General features: G+C 43.3%; 1 protein-coding gene across 1 annotated transcript in view; it reads left to right on the plus strand.

The window, feature by feature from the left end:
- Positions 1-18568, plus strand: part of TGFBR3 (transforming growth factor beta receptor 3) — a 210287-nt gene that overhangs the window by 158476 nt on the left and 33243 nt on the right. Inside the window, exons 6-8 of the mRNA XM_070746579.1 lie at positions 6302-6464; positions 8712-8859; positions 17675-17864. Of these exons, the coding sequence (XP_070602680.1) occupies positions 6302-6464; positions 8712-8859; positions 17675-17864 (501 nt within the window). The remainder of the gene's footprint in view (positions 1-6301; positions 6465-8711; positions 8860-17674; positions 17865-18568) is intronic.

Raw genomic sequence — 18568 nt, forward strand, 5'->3', positions numbered from 1 at the left:
AGCTATTCCTGAATCCGGAAGATTTGTTAAATAATGTCCCTTGACTGTCATTTCAGGGTTGCAACTCATGCTTCCTAGAACACAGTAGTCTGATTAGTAATAGTTTAAGACTAATTTGCCTGTTCTATAGTGGCCCAATTGGTAGAGTTGTGGAAAACCTGGCTTCTGAGTAGAGTTAAAGGTGTAGGTCATTACTTTTACAGCCTTTGTATCTTAGGAACAGTATGTATAGGATGCCTTCTTCTAGTGGTACCTGCTGATTTGGTGAGGTGTCGAAGAGACAGATTGCTATGGGTCCCAACCCCAAGGAGGTGTTATCATCAGGGACCTGGTGGTGAGCCTTCTCCTTCATTTCTCTGGAAGACATTAGCTACATAGATGAGTCATTTACATAGATACGGATGGCTGAAACCCTGGTGGTATTTCAGAAAGCTGTCAGGACCAGGGTTACCTGGAGGATATTTGCTGACAAAATGCTTAAACAAAGGAAGTACCGCTAGCTGTTGATGAAGGGTAAATGACTGTCATTATTCATCGCCTTGTTTACTCCCTTCTGTAAAGGGGGATCCTTGAGGTCTTTTTCCAGTTGGAGTAGCATATCACCTTAAGTAGGTACAGTGTAGATTAAAAAATGAAAACTGAAAAACCCTCATTTTAATTGGGAAATATATAGAGAAAAAGGAATAAGTTGAACTAGGGGTTAATTAAGTAGCAGTTGAGGCAATCTTTTGCTAAGGCTTTCGCTTACACATAGGAGTAACTGCTGAAAGTAGATACGTACACATACATACCTTAACTATATGAATAGCATTAAAGTAATAAGACACCAGAGCAGCGTAGTGCACATATCCAACCACTCACTCACCCACTTTTCCACTAACTACCTGCAAAATAAAACACAGTATGCATAAAGCCCTCCCACTCATATGCACTTTAATTTCCCCATAGTAATAGCTTTAAAAAAGCTCTAATTTAGTAGACATCTCTGCATAATCTCTTTTCAGTGCTTTCCATTTGTCTATCACCTGTCCCAGCCTAATTCAATAGCAGCGTGGATGAAGCTGCTTGTGGTGGCCATACACTTTGCAACCCAGTCACAAGGGACAAAATAACTACCTAATTAATGTCCACCTCTGAAATACAGATAATCCTCGATTTACGACCACAATCGAGCCCAAAATTTCTGTTGTTAAATGAGGCGTTTAAGTGAGTTTTCCCCATTTTACAATCTCTTGCCACAGTTGTAAAGTGAATCACGGCAGGTGTTAAATAAGTAACACGGTTGTTAAGTGAATCTGGCTTCCCCATTGACTTTGCTCATCAGGTCACCATGGGTGATCACACGATCCATGAGACATTGAAGATATTTTTTGATTTGATTTGATTTGATTTGATTTGATTTGATTTGTATGCTGCCTCTCTCTGTAGACTTGGGGCGGCTAACCACAGTAATAAAACAACATATAACAAATCTAATATTTAAAAAACTAAAAACCCTTATTAAAAACCAAACATACACACAAATATACCATGCATAAATTGTATAGGCCTGGGGGGAATGAGTATCTCAATTCCCCCATGTCTGAGGACAGAGGTGGGTTTTGAGGAGCTTATGAAAGGCAAGGAGGGTGGGGGCAATTCTGATCTCCGGGGGGAGCTGATTCCAGAGGGTCGGGGCCGCCACAGAGAAGGCTCTTCTCCTGGGTCCCGCCAAATGACATTGTTTAGTCGACGGGACCCGGAGAAGGCCAACTCTGTGGGACCTAACTGGTCGCTGGGATTCGTGCGGCAGAAGGCGGTCTCGGAAATATTCTGGCCCGATGCCATGAAGGGCTTTATAGGCCATAACCAACACTTTGAATTGTGACCAGAAACTGATCAGCAACCAATGCAGACTGTGGAGTGTTGGTGTGACATGGGCATACCTAGGGAAGCCCATGATTGCTCTCGCAGCTGCATTCTGCATGATCTGAAGTTTCCGAGCCACTTGTCAGGTGTTTGAAGTTTGATCTCATGAACCTTGAGGATGCTCCAACGGTCATAAGTGTGAAAAAGAGTTATCAGTCACTTTTTTCATTTCCGTGGTAACTTCAAACGGTCATTAAATGAACTATTGTAAGTCAAGGACTACCTGTACTTAAGATGATGCCGCAGTGGTTAGAATGCAGTATTGCAGGCTATTTCTTCCCACAACCTGGAATTCGATCCTGACTTGCTCAAGGTTGACACAGTTTTCATTCTTCTGAAGTTGGTAAAATGAGGACCCAGATTGTTGGGGACAATTCGCTGACTCTCTAAACTGCCTAGAGAGAGCTGTAAAACTCTGTGAAGTGGTATATAAATTGTGCTATTGCTATGCCACTCACAACAGCAAATTGTGCTCTAAGGCCAAAACAAAACTCAGCATCTGTATTTTTTTATTTTAAATGCAGAACACACTAAACCAGCTTAGGGGAGCTAAAACAAAAAACAAAGATAAGGGACAGAATTCATGAGTAGAGTAGAACAGAACAGAATTCTTTATTGGCCAAATATGATTGGACACACAAGGAATTTATCATTGGTGCATATGGTCTCAGTGTACATAAAAGAAAAGATACATTTTTCAAGAATCATGGGGTACAACACTTAATGATTGTCATAGGGTACAAATAAGCAATCAGGAAACAATCAATATTTTTATTTATTATTTATGCCGACTTTTATGGTGCCCCTCTCCGAGGACTCGAGGCGGCTTACAAAATATAACGGAACAATATATAACGTCCTAAATCCAATTAATTAAAATTTATAATCTAACAAAAACCCCAAAAACATAAAAAGACTGTCACTCCCATTCGGTCAACTTACTCTCAACACATTAATCGGCCAGGAGACTAGAGTCTAGTGGTCCCAAGCCTAGCGGTATAGATGAGTCTTGAGACTCTTACGGAAGGCGAGGAGGGTGGGGGCAGTACGAATCTCTGGGGGGAGCTGATTCCCGAGGGCCGGGCCCCCCACAGAGAAGGCTCTTCCGTTGGGCCCTGCCAAATAATATCGTCTAGTTGACTGGACCTGTAGAAGACTGACTCTGTGGGACCTGTCTGTATTAATATGAAGCCTAAGGATACAAGTAGCAAGTTACAATCATAATTTGAGAGCATTTCACCAAGGCAGTCTTCTTCAGCACCATCTTGGAAATAGGGCTGTTCCTATTTGATTCTATTCGATTCTAGTTCAGCTCAAAGGAGTCTTGACCTTTATCTACAATGTGGGTAATTTATTATTACACTATGATTGTCCCCTGCAGCTGAATTAATCCAAACAGCAAATGATTTAAGGTGATATCAACAAGATGAAAGAAGCTGTCCCCTTTTTTACTTATTTATCTGCTAGTCCTGATGACGGAAACACACAGCAATGATAAAAAATCTCCTGTAGTGTTTCACGTTCAAACGTGTGGCGATATTCTTAGAGAACCGGTTGGAAAGCCAATTGCCCATTTAAAAACCGTGCGCTGCTTGCATTTAGAATCAATTTTGCACATGTGCCTTTTGAATACATTAATTTGAGTGCAAGCTGGACATCTTTTCAGGATCACTTTCCATTGTCTGCATGGGAGGAGTTGGCAGAATATCTCTGCAGCTTTTGAGATCCCATCTGGCAGGATACTTAACAGATGTTTGGGGAGAGCTCTGTCAGACTCCATGAATAGATTTACTTTCTCATGGCTTACACAGAAGGATCCTCTAGAGAGGAAGGCAAAGGGAGAGTAAAACTGAGTTAGGGTGGAAAAGATTAAAATTAAAAATGCCAATCTCAACCTCAAATTGGATATTGGTAAACTAGAAAATGTCAACCCATCCAATCAAACAGCCGGAAGAATTCTCCTATAGCAATGTTGGTAAACCTTTTGCCGAAATAGAAGCGCGCATGCGCGGGGGAGCATTGGAAACTGGAAGAGCAGCTCCCTGGCGCGTATGGGTGGAAGCACCAGAAATCAGAGAAGCAGTAGTTTTGGAGCTTCCAGTTTCCAGCATGTGAAGATGCACCAGAAACCGGAATAATAATAATAATAATAATAATAATAATAATAATAATAATAATAATAATAATAATAATAATAATAATAATTTGTTAGATTTGTATGCCGCCCCTCTCCGAAGACTCCAGATGCACTTCTTGTTTCCAGCTCTCTTGCACGTGTGAGGACCAGCTGACCAGTATATATGTGTGCCCCGGAACCTTCACACTTACGACTATGATCACGTGATCAAAATTCAGGCAGTTGGCAATGCCTCGTATTTATGGCCGTTGCAGTGTCCTTGGGTTATGTGATCCCTCCTTTGAAACATTCTGACAAGCAAAGTCAATGGGGAAGTCAGATTCATACCAAATGCAGTGATTCATTTAACAGGACTGGCAAGAAATTCACTTAACAACTATCTTGCTTAGCAACAGAAATTTTGGCCTTAATTGTTGGTCATAAGTCAAGGAGTTGTAAGTATTGGAAGTTGTATCAAAAGCCAATGAATAATGAGACATGCATAACATGTTTTATTGCTTTAATCAACAATATACAAAAATGGAGAAAAGGGATAAAAAAAGGAAAGTAACAAAAAAGGAAAGTAACAAAAATTCAAAAGTAAACAGAGAGGAAAGCAAAGAAAAAAAAAAGAAAACATTGTATTTTTCATGTAAGGAAACAGCTTAATTTCTAAACATATAATTAAATCTTGAGTGCATAAATTAATTTATTGCACAGATCAGGAGCTAGTTTGTAACGAGAAAATGAATTTGTAATTTCCAGATTATAAATCTAGGGGTTGCTTTGTCCTTCTAACATTGAAGAATAAATACAGTGGTACCTCTACTTAAGAACTTAATTCGTTCTGTGACCAGGTTCTTAAGCAGAAAAGTTTGTAAGTAGAAGCAATTTTTCCCATAGGAACCAATGTAAAAGCAAATAATGCATGCAAACCCATTAGGAAAGAAATAAAGCTCGGAATTTGGGTGGGAGGAGGAGGAGGAAGAAGAGGAGCAGGACAGTCGCTGCCGAAGGAAGAAGATGAGGTGAGATGAGGTAAAAAAAATCCAAAACTTTAAGGCTTAAAAAAAAAGAGAGACTATGAGGCGGCAAGGAGGAGCATGCACCTCCCATACACCCGGCGCGAGGCTGCCTCCATACACTGCGCCAGAGAGAGAAACCCAGGTGGGCCAGATGGGGAGCGCCATCAAAAGGCTCCTCTGGCAACCCAGAAAAGCCCGAGGTGGCCGGGATTAAAGGGGGAATGGCAGGAAACTGGCTGGGCCTTCGTGCTGCTCTCAAATTTCCTGGGAAATTTTTCCAGGCTCGGATTCTTAAGTAGAAAATGGTTCTTAAGAAGAGGCAAAAAAATCTTGAACACCTGGTTCTTATCTAGAAAAGTTCTTAAGTAGAGGTGTTCTTAGGTAGAGGTACCACTGTACAGTCTTTGCATGTATTCTTGGTGCGGGATTGAATTTGGGGATATTTGTCTGGTTGCATTTTTGTGTGTGTGTTATTATAAATAACTTGAGCTCTGTGGGTAGAGTTCTTATTTTTGGAGAAAGTGTTTCATAGGTAAAGGTCAAAAGTTGAGCATCTGTGGCCTAAGTTGACTGATCCCTAAGATAAATCATCCTATGTGTGCATTAGGTGGAACTATCAGAAAGTGTGTCATTCTCTCTGTGATTGCAAGCTTGGGTTAAGGCAAATGTGGAAACAATGCCTTGGTGGAATAAGGGGATTTGTTTTTCTCAGTCTTTTGGTGTCTTTGGCACCAAAGATTTGCTTGAGATTTGAAATGGTGTGAGAAATTGTATCCATTATTCTGACACCTGATGTGCATATTTAAGTTGGACTAACCTTTGCTATTCTTTATCCTTAATTATGAATTCTGTAATATAAAAATTTTGGACCTCCATGTTAATTCTTCAATTGCAGTTCTGTTAAGGAAAATATACTATAAGCAGAAGAAAAGGCATGAATTGCAGACAAAGAAAATGCCAAAAATTAGATTTTTCTCCAGGCATTTTATTCTGCATTTGAACAAAAAAAAAATCAAACAGAAAATGGAAGGAGAATTTTGACTTTTAGCACACATGAGATTTTGATATGACTTAAAATTGATTACAATTGTGAAAAATGTACAAAAGCGAAGAATCAATTCTGAACACAAAAGAATATCGTATTTAGTTTTGGCATCACTGCAAATGTAATTGGTACAATTGCATTTTACAATCTCAGGTAATTAAAACCAATGTATGAAATAATTTATCTTTTTCTCTCTTTTTTTTAAAGTTCAATTTTTTCCTGCAACATGCAAAATAGAAAAGAACTTTATTTCTTTAAACTACCTTGCGGGATACCTACAACCGAAGACAGCAGAGGGATGCATTATCTCTCATATGACCAACAAAAAAGAAGTTCATATAATTGAACTTATTGCACCTGATTCAAACAGGTAAAAGTTTTAAATCAAATTATATTTCTCCAAACTGGAAAGGAACTGATTTCAGCTGTGCAGCAGTTTTAAAGGCTATCAGAATTTGTTGCATAAAAAATCCAAACCAGAAGCATGGACAGATGACTGATTCAGCTAGATTCATTAACTTCTTTATAAACATAGTAATATACACTGCTAAAAAAAATAATAAAGGAAACACAATATAACTCCAAGTAAATCAAACTTCTGTGAAATCAAACTGTCCACTTAGGAAGCAATGCTGATTGACAGTCAATTTCACATGATATTGTGCACATTCATCTTTGTACAGAACAAAGTATTCAGTGAGAATATTTCATTCATTCAGATCTAGGATGTGTTATTTGAGTGTTCCTTTTATTATTTTGAACAGTATATATACAATACCACAACTAGATTATTTCTTCAATAAGCACAAGCAGGAGAGTTGGTTTCATTTCAGCAGAGCAGACAAGCACAGAGTGGGCTGAGAGTACAGAGAGCAGAGTGGGCTGAGCCACGCCCAGCTTTAAGCTTAAGTTTTCAGTTTCGATTTCTCTGCCCAGGCTCAGAAGTGTTGAAGCTCCCACTGGCTGACTTAGTTGCTATATGTATTCCTTAGCTGGCCTTGTTAACATAGCTCTCCTAGTTCATGCATATCTTAATAAAGGCATCAAGCCTCATATTGTAAAAGCCATATAAAAAATACAAAATATTCAGATTGAGACTAGATTCAATAGACATTTGATATGCATTTGTAAAAGAGAATAAGTAGAAAACCAACCATTTTATAATTGGAACTGATATATTGATATTTTAAAGTCATAATTCAACATCTTCAACCTAGCATTTCAAACACAGGATAAATCTAATGAAGCAAATCAAATTAGATGTGGTATTTTCTTGTAAAATGATGGTTTCAGTGCCAAATTGTAATAAGCATAAAAGTCATCAATATAAAGGATTGGACATCTGGCTTAAACATCATATATAACACAATAATTGGACATAAGATTAAAAGTTGTTCAAAGTACTCTTTGCTTCCAAATTCTACCATAATTAGGATTGTATCCTGAGCTTTTACTTTTAATTATAAGAAGCTGTCATAGCTAGTGACAATAAGGTTGGTATTGTAGGAGAGTGAGTGCCAGAATTTGAGGGCAGAGCTAAAAGAGGAATCAGCCTAGAATTCCTACATAGCCACAAGAGAACTAAATCCAACCCCTCCTTGAATCCTGTTGTTCCTTATCTAAATCCAAGCAGGCACCATTAGTTGAGAATACTCCTGTGCAAAGACACAAGTAGCAATAAATCAGTTTAACTGGACCTTCACCTGGGTCTGACAGGTATCTATTTATTCTTAACTCAGAAAAACTCAGGAGGGTTGGACATGATTCCTACTAGATAGGAAACTACTGGAAAATGTTGAAAATTAATCAAACATCATGGCATAAGTTGATATAGAGACCACATATACATTTTTGTTAAAAAAAAGTTATCCACCGAGAATTTGAATGGTTTTATGGGGCTGGCACAAAGAGACAGAAAATAGTATTCCAAGGAATAAAAGGGAATAATATAAAGTTATAAAGGGGTTGAGAAGAGGGAATTGGGCTCACCGTTAGGAGTTGGAAAACCAAAAATTGGCTATTGATTTAAAACAGTCAACAAAATCTTTGTCAACAAAGCTGTCATATCTCTGTCATTTTAAATATGAAATAAAGCTGCAAAGATTCAGTGATTCTGCATATGTAGAATTTGCTTCTAAAATCCAGCAAGCAGATTGAACTCTTCAGTCTTTTTTGCTGTTTGCCAAACCATGGTTTTGAAGATACAGCAAAGTGACTTTTGCTTCATACCAAGTACCAAAGGGAACAGAGATATAAAATATGCATTTAAAACTTCTGGCGCAAAAGAAGATAGCTCTTTCATGCTGATGTGAAAAGCCAGCTCTGAGTGGTTTTCTTGAACTGACACCAAAACATAGAAAATGTGCACTCTTTAAATGGGAAAGACAAGCTTTTGAGGAGCACTATTAGCGTAAAAAGTATGTTGTTTCCATTGTTATTTAAAATTGTTCTAGCAAGTGTGGCGGAACAGTCTGTTTTGCACATGCTGGACGTCTGGGATAGCCTCCAGTGTTTTAATCTACTGGCCAGACATTGGGAACATGATGGATTGGAAGAAGGTTGAGAGCAGGAATTTTCTGGCATGCTGGCTGACTCTGCCTTGCTTTTCCACATCCAGTGCTTTCCAGGTGGATATCATCATTGACATCAGACCATCTCGGCCAGACATCTCGCTTAACAGGAATCTTGTACTTATCCTCAAGTGCAGAAAGTCTGTCAACTGGGTCATCAAATCCCATAACGTAAAAGGGAGCTTGGAAGCCATTGTAAGTAGATGCTGTGCTGCTTTGGGGTCTGGAGGGGCTACGGGTCTGTTAATAGCTCGTGCCTTGCTGTGAACAAGGAATGGCCTGATAATAGAAACATAGAAACATAGAAGACTGACGGCACAAAAAGACCTCATGGTCCATCTAGTCTGCCCTTATACTATTTTTTGTATTTTATCTTAGGATGGATCTATGTTTATCCCAGGCATGTTTAAATTCAGTTACTGTGGATTTACCAACCACGTCTGCTGGAAGTTTGTTCCAAGCATCTACTACTCTTTCAGCAAAATAATATTTTCTCATGTTGCTTTTGATCTTTCCCCCAACTAACTTCAGATTGTGTCCCCTTGTTCTTGTATTCAATTTCCTATTAAAAACACTTTCCTCCTGAACCTTATTTAACCCTTTGACATATTTAAATGTTTCGATCATGCCCCCCCTTTTCCTTCTGTCCTCCCCAGACTATACAGATTGAGTTCATTAACTCTTTCCTGATATGTTTTATGCTTAAGACCTTCCACCATTCTTGTAGCCCGTCTTTAGACCCGTTCAATTTTGTCAATATCTTTTTGTAGGTGAGGTCTCCAGAACTGAACACAGTATTCCAAATGTGGTCTCACCAGCGCTCTATATAGCGCGATCACAATCTCCCTCTTCCTGCTTGTTATACCTCTAGCTATGCAGCCAAGCATCCTACTTGCTTTTCCTACCGCCCGACCACTCTGCTCACCCATTTTGAGACTGTCATAATAGATGGCTGACTAAATGTCTGCCCCCTCTTTTGCTAATATTGTTGGCATTTTGTTTTCTCCTAACCTACCAAGCAGCCTGCCACCGTGTAAGGCAGGGGTGGGGGACAGTTGCCCTTTTATGACTTGTGGACTTCAACTCCCAGAATTCCTGGCTGGCTCAGGAATTATGGGAGTTGAAGTCCACAAGTCATAATAGAGCCTTCATTCCCCACCACTGGTATAAATGATTGTTTGTTTGTTTCATCAAGCATGCATTAGATAACATATATAAGTATAAAAATAACTGAACACATGAAATTCATTCAAATAAAAGGGAACATTAGGACAGGGATGGTTGGCACGCTGGTGCACTTATTATGATTAATGTTCATTACGGAAAGCCTTTATAAACCCCAGGGATGCATTGCATCCTATTCTGTGCACCTGTTGACTTTGAACCTTTCTTTTCAAGCTCTTCATTCAGCAAGTATCAAGTTGTTAAATAATATCATTATTTAAATATTAATAGCAATTGAAAAGGGAAGGGTCCTGTGTTCCTGTGTTGTTCCAATCGCAGTTCTAAACGCTGAAGGAATTCAGTGATTATCAGATTCCTTCTGCTCCCAAGAATGCATTCATAAATGAAACCATCTGTCAGCGTTCCAAATAGCACTTGAGAAATAAATCAAGTCCCAGTCCAATTCTCTCAATCAGAGCTTGATTTATTAACAGAACCATGTTGGCTACGCCATTGACCCCCTCAGAGAGGATTCGGAACTTGGGCGTCCTCCTCGATCCACAGCTAACATTGGAACACCATCTTTTGGCTGTGGCGAGGAGGGCGTTTGCCCAGGATCGCCTGGTGCACCAGTTGCGGCCCTATTTGGACAGGGAGTCATTGCTCACAGTCGCTTATGCCCTTATCACCTTGAGGTTCGATTACTGCAACGCTCTCTACATGGAGCTACCTTTGAAAAGTGTTTGGAAACTTCAGATCGTGCAGAATGCGGCCGCGAGAGCTATCGTGGGGCTTCCTGGATTCGCCCACATTTCTACAACACTCCGTGGCCTGCACTGGCTGCCGATCAGTTTCCGTCACAATTCAAAGTGTTGGTATTCAAAAAAGAAAAAGTAAAATCACACCATAATAAGAAGTGCGATTATATCTTTAGACTCGGATGGATGTTTAAAATCCATAACCCTTTGAAGGGCTTTTACTGAAGTGAAAGGCAAAGAAGAAGCATTGCGTGAATTGGGATGGGATGTCCTACAGTCTCAGGCTTGCTTGGAAGAGAGAAAGGATGGTTTTGGTAATAAAAAGAAAGGAGAAAAAGGAATGTCAGAAAGGGAAGATTAGTCCACTACAGGGACTACCAAGGACATTATGTTTATGTTTGTTTATGTTTATTTAGATTTGTATGCCGCCCCTCTCCGCAGACTCCGCAGACCAACATTGTTTAGTTGACGGGACCCGGAGAAGGCCCACTCTGGGACCTAATCGGTCGCTGGGATTCGTGCGGCAGCAGGCGGTCTCGGAGATATTCTGGTCCAGTGCCATGAAGGGCTTTAAAGGTCATAACCAACACTTTGAATTGTGACCGGAAGTTGATCGGCAACCAATGCAGACTGCGGAGTGTTGGTGAAACATGGGCATACCTAGGTAGGCCCATGACTGCTCTCGCAGCTGCATTCTGCATGATCTGAAGTTTCCGAACACTTTTCAAAGGTAGCCCCATGTAGAGAGCATTACAGTAGTCGAACCTCGAGGTGATGAGGCATGAGTGACTGTGAGCAGTGAGTCCCGGTCCAGATGGGGCCGCAACTGGTACACCAGGCGAACCTGGGCAAACGCCCCCCTCGCCACAGCTGAAAGATGGTTCTCTAATGTGAGCTGTGGATCGAGGAGGACGCCCAAGTTGCGGACCCTCTCCGAGGGGGTCAATAATTCCCCCCCCAGGGTAATGGAAGGACAGATGGAATTGTCCTTGGGAGGCAAAACCCACAGCCACTCCGTCTTATCCGGGTTGAGTTTGAGTCTGTTGACACCCATCCAGGCCCCAACAGCCTCCAGACACCGGCACATCACTTCCACTGCTTTGTTGACTGGACATGGGGTGGAGATGTAAAGCTGGGTATCATCAGCGTACTGATGATACCTCACCCCATGCCCTTGGATGATCTCACCCAGCGGTTTCATGTAGATATTGAATAGCAGGGGGGAGAGGACCGACCCCTGAGGCACCCCACAAGGGAGAGACCTCGGAGTCGACCTCTGACCCCCCACTAACACCGACTGTGACCGACCGGAGAGGTAGGAGGAGAACCACTGGAGAACAGTGCCTCCCACCCCCAACCCCCCCAGCCGGTGCAGAAGGATACCATGGTCGATGGTATCGAAAGCTGCTGAGAGGTCAAGAAGCACCAGGACAGAGGATAAACCCCTGTCCCGGGCCCGCCAGAGATCATCCATCAACGCGACCAAAGCAGTTTCCGTGCTGTAACCGGGCCTGAAACCCGACTGCTTAGGACCTAGATAATCGGCTTCTTCCAAGGATTGTTGGAGCTGGAGTGCCACCACCTTCTCGACAACCTTCCCCATAAAGGGAAGGTTGGAGACTGGCCGGTAGTTATTAAGTACGGCTGGGTCCAGGGAAGGCTTCTTGAGGAGGGGGCGCACGAGCGCTTCTTTATAGAGTGTTGGAAAAATTCCCCTCCCCAAGGAAGCGTTGGTAATCTCCTGGACCCAGCTCCGTATCACCTCCCTGCTGGCCGAGACCAGCCAGGAGGGACACGGATCCAGTAAACAGGTGGCGGAACTCACAGCTCCAATGGCCTTGTCCACTTCATCAGGTGTCACCAGATCAAACTTTTCCCAGACAGGTGGACAAGTACGGGCCCCAGTCACCTCAACTGACTCGTTGTCAGCCGACTCTGTTTTCCAATTGGAGTCGAGGTCCGCCCGGATCTGAGCGATTTTATCAGCGAAAAACGTGTTAAAGTCCTCGGCACTACTCTGTAAGGGGTCCCCAACTCCCCTCTGATTAAGAAGGGAGCGGGTCACCCTAAACAGAGCGGCCGGGCGGGATTCCGCTGATGCAATCAAGGCGGCATGATACGCGCATCTTGCCGCCTTGAGCGCCACTTTGTAAGTCTTAATAAAAGCTCTTACAAGTGTTCGATCGGATTCAGACTTACTCTTCCTCCAACGCTTCTCTAGACATCTCTTCTGGCGTTTCAACTCCCGGAGCTCCTCGTTGAACCATGGAGCTCTACGGGGTCTAGCACCACGGAGAGGTCGCAAAGGCGCAATCCGATCAAGAGCCTCCGCTGCAGCCTTGTTCCAGGCTTCCGCAAGAGACTCCGCCGAACTGTGGACAAGTGCATCTGGAATAACCCCAAGCGCCGTCTGAAAGCCCTCTGGGTCCATCAGGCGTCTGGGGCGGAACCTCCTAATTGGTTCCGCCTCCCTGCGGGGAAGGATTGGAGCCAGGAAGTCAAGCCGTAGTAGAAAATGGTCTGACCATGACAAAGGCAATGCTTCTAAGCCCCTTAGTCTCAGACCATTATTCAATTGCTCGGAGAGGAATACCATGTCAGGTGCGTGTCCTCCCTCGTGAGTCGGACTCTGAACTACTTGAGTCAGGTCCATGGCTGTCATGGTGGCCATGAACTCCTGTGCCAACCCAGAGGTTTTGCCGAGTGACGGCAGGTTGAAGTCCCCCAAGACAATAAGTCTGGGGAACTCCACCGCCAGCCCGGCTAGCGCAGGCAGGGCTTTTGACACGCAGCTGGGAGGCAGGTACGTGAGAAATAAGCCCACCTGAACCCCTAAGTCCAACTTCATCAAGAGAGCCTCCAACCTGCAATCTCTGGAGCAATGAGTCAACGTAGACAAAAACTCTCCCTGGCTACAATAGCCACTCCTCCCCCCCCTTCCCTGGGATCGAGGTTGATGTCATATCTGAAACCCGGCTGGGCAGATTTCAGAGAGAGGAACTCCTCCCTCCGGGCCCAGCCAGGTTTCAGTAATACATGCCAGGTCGGCCTCCTCATCCAGGATCAAATCCCGGATGAGGAGAGCTTTATTTACCACCGACCTGGCATTGAGCAGCAGCAACCTGAGCCCAGGGCCAGAATTACACTCATCACCAGTGTCCAAGGTTGGACTCACAGAGCCAGAACAAGGGATCGTTATTAAGCAACGGTCCCTCGTTCCCCTGGAACGGCTAACTCCGTGGCCCCCACCATATCTGCCTCTCCCCAGCAGTACCGGGATATTCCGACCCTCTGCCAGCCCAGAGATCGATACCCCTTCCCCTCCCACCTCTCGAGTGTCAGGTGGGCCAAGTCTATCATTCATACTATTACCATTCATCCCATCCATACCGTGACCCCCCCCAGTCATCCCACTCATACCAATCATTCATCTCATGCACAGTGCTACATACATCCCAATCAGCCATTAGTTAAAAAAAACCCAATAGTTAAAAAATAGATTAAATTAATAGAATAGTTAACAGTCATAAAAAACACTAATAAAAGTCTCACAATATACAATAGAAAATAGAAAATAGAAAAAATATTGTAAAGTGCAAGTTCTAAAATGCTTAAAATGCTTAAAAAATAGGAAGTAATTAAAGATCAGTTGTCCATCAGGTCAGCAATACAGAGGTTTTGTGGGGGGGGAGGATTTTTGGGGTAGGGATGTTCAGGGGAAAGATGTTCAGGAGAAAAGTCCTAGTGTATTTTTTTTTTCTTCAGGTTTGTGGTGACAGCCCCTGCCACAGGCTGGCACCCTCAGGTCTTTCTCTGGGTTCTCCCAGGTATATGAGTTCTGTCCTCCAAAGTCTCCGAGGCAGGCTTTTTAGTTCTCTATGTATCAGCCACCAATCTCGGCCCCTCTGACTCAGCAGTACTGCTTGGCTCTCAATGTTCGGCCTAGCCTCTTCCCTGTGTCTCTGTAATTGTCGGGTGACACCTCCAGTCCTCCAATCCTTCTGCAACCCTACACAGCCGTATCGCCACCATTCAGACGCTGCAAACCTCAGCCCAGGCCAGCAGCCTCCACAATATTCTCCTCGGCTTCCGCCTCCGAAGGGATGACCTCCTTCTCGTTCCGAAGCCATGCCACAACTCACTGGCCTCCACCACACTCCCCCGGCTTCCTCCACCAAACCGGGCGCCCCACTTCCTCCATAATAGTCCTCCGCCCGATGGCCCCTCCGACGCTGAGCGTTCCCACCATACCGCACTCGACTCCTGGGCCCATCGGGGAGGAAAGGAAGGGGCAGTCGTCCTCCAAAACCGCCCAGCTCAGTTCTTCAATCTCTGGCTCCAACGAGCCCCAGCCAGCTCCTGGTCCTGTCAGAGTTCTTAATGACAGCTAGCGGCTGCCATCTTCCGCCTCCCAGCTGATCTTTCTTTCGGCGTTCCGCCGGGTCAAAACTTCCCAAATTTTAGATGTTAAAGCCGTAGTCCGGCGGAGCTGCAGCCTCCGCCCTCCTCTCTGCTCCCCCACCGGAACCCATCGTACTCAAATGAGGCTTAGTGTTATCCCACTATCTTCAGTACTATATATAATTCCTTTTGTGCAGCAAAATATGATTTCGGAGCAACAATTTTCCAACTATTGCTTAAATGCAACATTGCTAATGTGATCTGGTGTGGGGATTCTCAGACGTTTTTTGTGAAACATTAAGGGAACTTGGATATATATAGTGTTTTATTTTTATTGCACTTTAATATACATATTGTCCTAGTGAATTGTCCTAGTGAATATACATATTGTCCTAGTGAAAAAATAATATTGTTTTTCAAAGACTTGAAGATTACTTGGGGATGGTCTTCAGTTTTGCAGATGGTCCCCTGTTTGTCCATTCTAACATCAACCATTACAATTTAATTCAAATCCTGCTGCCTGATAGGGGCAGGTGATAGAGGAGAGAGGATCTTTTTTTAAAAAAAATATTTTTAAATGCACAATACAAAAACTAAAATCAAAAACAGATATAAACACATTCAAAGAAAGAGAAAAAAAGAAAATACATAACAGAAGAAAAACAAAAAGAATTTTAGAATTACAAAAATAAAATAAAATAACAATTGGAGAGATATTTGCTCTTTCCTTCCTTCCTTATTTTCTTTTCTAGTGAGAGGATCTTATATCCTGCCAATCATTAATGAATTATAAGCCATAAGAATCATTACGTGTCTTTTCTCTCCTTTCCCCAATTGACTGGAAATTCTGAGAATTGAACTTCAAACATACTTAGAGAGCATCAGGTTGCAGAAAGCTGTTGCAATACATATTTCCTCTCAATTATCCCTTAGCATGGAGGTTTTCATTTTGTTTGCTAAGTGCAGCTGTAGTAAAAGGCACTATATGATGCAATCAACCCCTAGAGCCATTTTATATGTTTCCGCTACCGTGTTTCCCCGATAGTAAGGCAGTGTCTTACTATCTTTTTACCCCCAAAAGCCCCACTGTGTCTTACTTTGGGGGTATGTCTTATATTGTCTCGGGCAATTTTTTAATTTCTTATTTTAAAATATGTAATAAATAAAATCTAGAAGTGGCAGAAGCGCGGGTGAGTGGAGGCGGGCAGGAAAGGCACGAACCGAGGGTTTTAAGCAGAAGGCGGGGGCGGTTCAAGCAGCATTCCGCCGCCGCTCCTGCGTCTTTCGCAGAAGTTCTTGAATGGTGGCGGCGGCCCTTGATCGCAGCCGATGAGGTTCGGCTTTCTTTGCTTCTCCTGCTGCTTCCTTTGCTTTTCTGCTGCTGACTAAGGCGATGCCGGCCGGGCAATTGGAAGGTACCCGATAGCCCTTTTCGTCGCCTTTCCCGGCAGGGAGAGCAAAGGCGGCGGCGGGAGTAGTGGAGGCAAGGCGGAGAAGAAAGAAGCCGCGGATAGCTGGCGAGGCGCCGGCTAGAGGGCTGGACCCCGCCGCTCCCGCCGCCGCCTTTGCCTCTTGCCCGGCGGGAAAGGCGACGAAAAGGGCTATCGGGTCCCTTCCAATTGCCCGGCCGGCGTCGCCTTAGTCAGCAGCGGAAAAGCAAAGGAAGCAGCAGGAGAAGCGAAGAAAGCCGAACCTCATCGGCTGCGATCAAGGGCCGCCGCCACCATTCAAGAACTTCGCTTCTCCTGCTGCTTCCTTTGCTTTTCCGCTGCTGACTAAGGCGACGCCGGCTGGGCAATTGGAAGGGACCCGATAGCCCCTTTCGTCGCTTTTCCCACCGGGCAAGAGGCAAAGGCGGCGGCGGCAAAGCGGCGGGGTCCAGCCCTCTAGTCGGCGCCTTGCCAGCTATCCGCCGCTTCTTTCTTCTCCGCCTCGCCTCCACTACTCCCGCCGCCGCCTTTGCTCTTCCTGCCGGGCAAGAGGCTGGGTGAGCAGGCCGAGGTGCTGGAACTGGGGCTGCCTGTCCTTGGCATGAACGGCGGGCAGGTGGCGCTCGGCACTCGGAATCCCGTCTTCTCGCCACCGCCCGAGCTCCCTCCGGAGCCTGCTGCCGCCGCCGCGCTTCTTCTGCCGGCCGAGGAGTCCTTATCCCCACCGCGAACTGCTCCGACGCCTCTCTCGCTTGCTTTTAGTACCGTGTTTCCCCGAAAGTAAGACATATGTCTTACTTTCGGGGTATGGCTTATATTAGCCAACCCCCCTGAAACCCCCCATATGTCTTACAATCGGGGGGGTCTTACTATCGGGGAAACACGGTATCAATAGAAGCATCTCATGAAGTGGTGAGATTCTGTCATGTAGATATTCCTCAGTTAAAATTGTTAGGACGTATCTTACACATTACCCACTAATTTTAGTCCCTTTTGATAAAATTCCTTGTGTGAACAAGAAAACATTGATTGAATGGTACAAAATGAATGAATGAATGAAAGCAAAGTTTGGTCTTCGGAGGGAGGCAGCATAAAAATCTAATTAATAATAATAATAACATCAATAATAGTATCAATAATAGTAGTAATAATAATAATAGTGATAATAATAATAGCTACTAAACCTTACAAACAAATTAAGTTTTCTAAGAAAACAAAACTTTATCTAGGGCTAAAAAAATATTTTCTATTTTATAGACATTAAATGAGGTTGGCTTTGGAAAACAAGCCGAACGTTCTATGGAAATGAGTAAAACCATAGTGTTGGATATGCCTTCCTCCCATGAGAATTTGATTGCCTGGGCATATGAGCACGGCTACTCCCCAGTTACTACTTATACAAAAGCACCCCTTGCTAATAAATTTCACCTACGACTCTTGGATGAAGGTAAGGAAGAACATCAGATTGTATTAAATACAACAATATTCTTTTCTTCCCTTTGATCCGTTTTCCAAAAGTCTTGAGTTGAGAAGATACTTGATTGGGGGGCGGGGGGGTTGCTCCCGGAAGTTATAGTGTGGAATGCTACATCTGTGAGATAATTCTCAGCTTTGTGCTTTATTTTTCAAACATTCTGTTGTCCTGAGCTAAGGATGCTGAGCGAATACAGGCTTTTATATTTGCATACCAGGAAAAGGAAGCTAGTTTTTCATGAGGGAAACAACACTAGGCGAGTTGAAGAAAGGAAATGAAATATCTTCATTGTTGTTTTCTGTGAAGAAAAAGAAGTCCTAGTTGTACTTTAAATAGCATTTTTAACTTAAATGTCTGTTTCACTCATTCTGCTAAATTGGCATTTGTTATAACCATGATTTGTTGAGAAAGCCAAGAACAAGCCAAAGCCAGTTTTGCCACTAAGAATTACTGGGTAAATTCCTAGGGTTTTTCTCTTTGTTAACTTCTGCCAGGAACAACAAGAGCTAAATTGAGTTAAAGACAAATTTTGGAATAAGCCACTGTTACGCATTCGGACATAAGTAATCATGGTTAAAACAAACTGGGAATTACTGAATCAAACATTGACTTGGTGCAAGAAAAATAGGGCAAAGAAACTATTTCTTGGGAAATAAAAGGAAAAAACAATAATATCA

This window comes from Erythrolamprus reginae, chromosome 3, assembly GCF_031021105.1.
Source record: "Erythrolamprus reginae isolate rEryReg1 chromosome 3, rEryReg1.hap1, whole genome shotgun sequence".
NCBI classification, from domain to species: domain Eukaryota; kingdom Metazoa; phylum Chordata; class Lepidosauria; order Squamata; family Dipsadidae; genus Erythrolamprus; species Erythrolamprus reginae.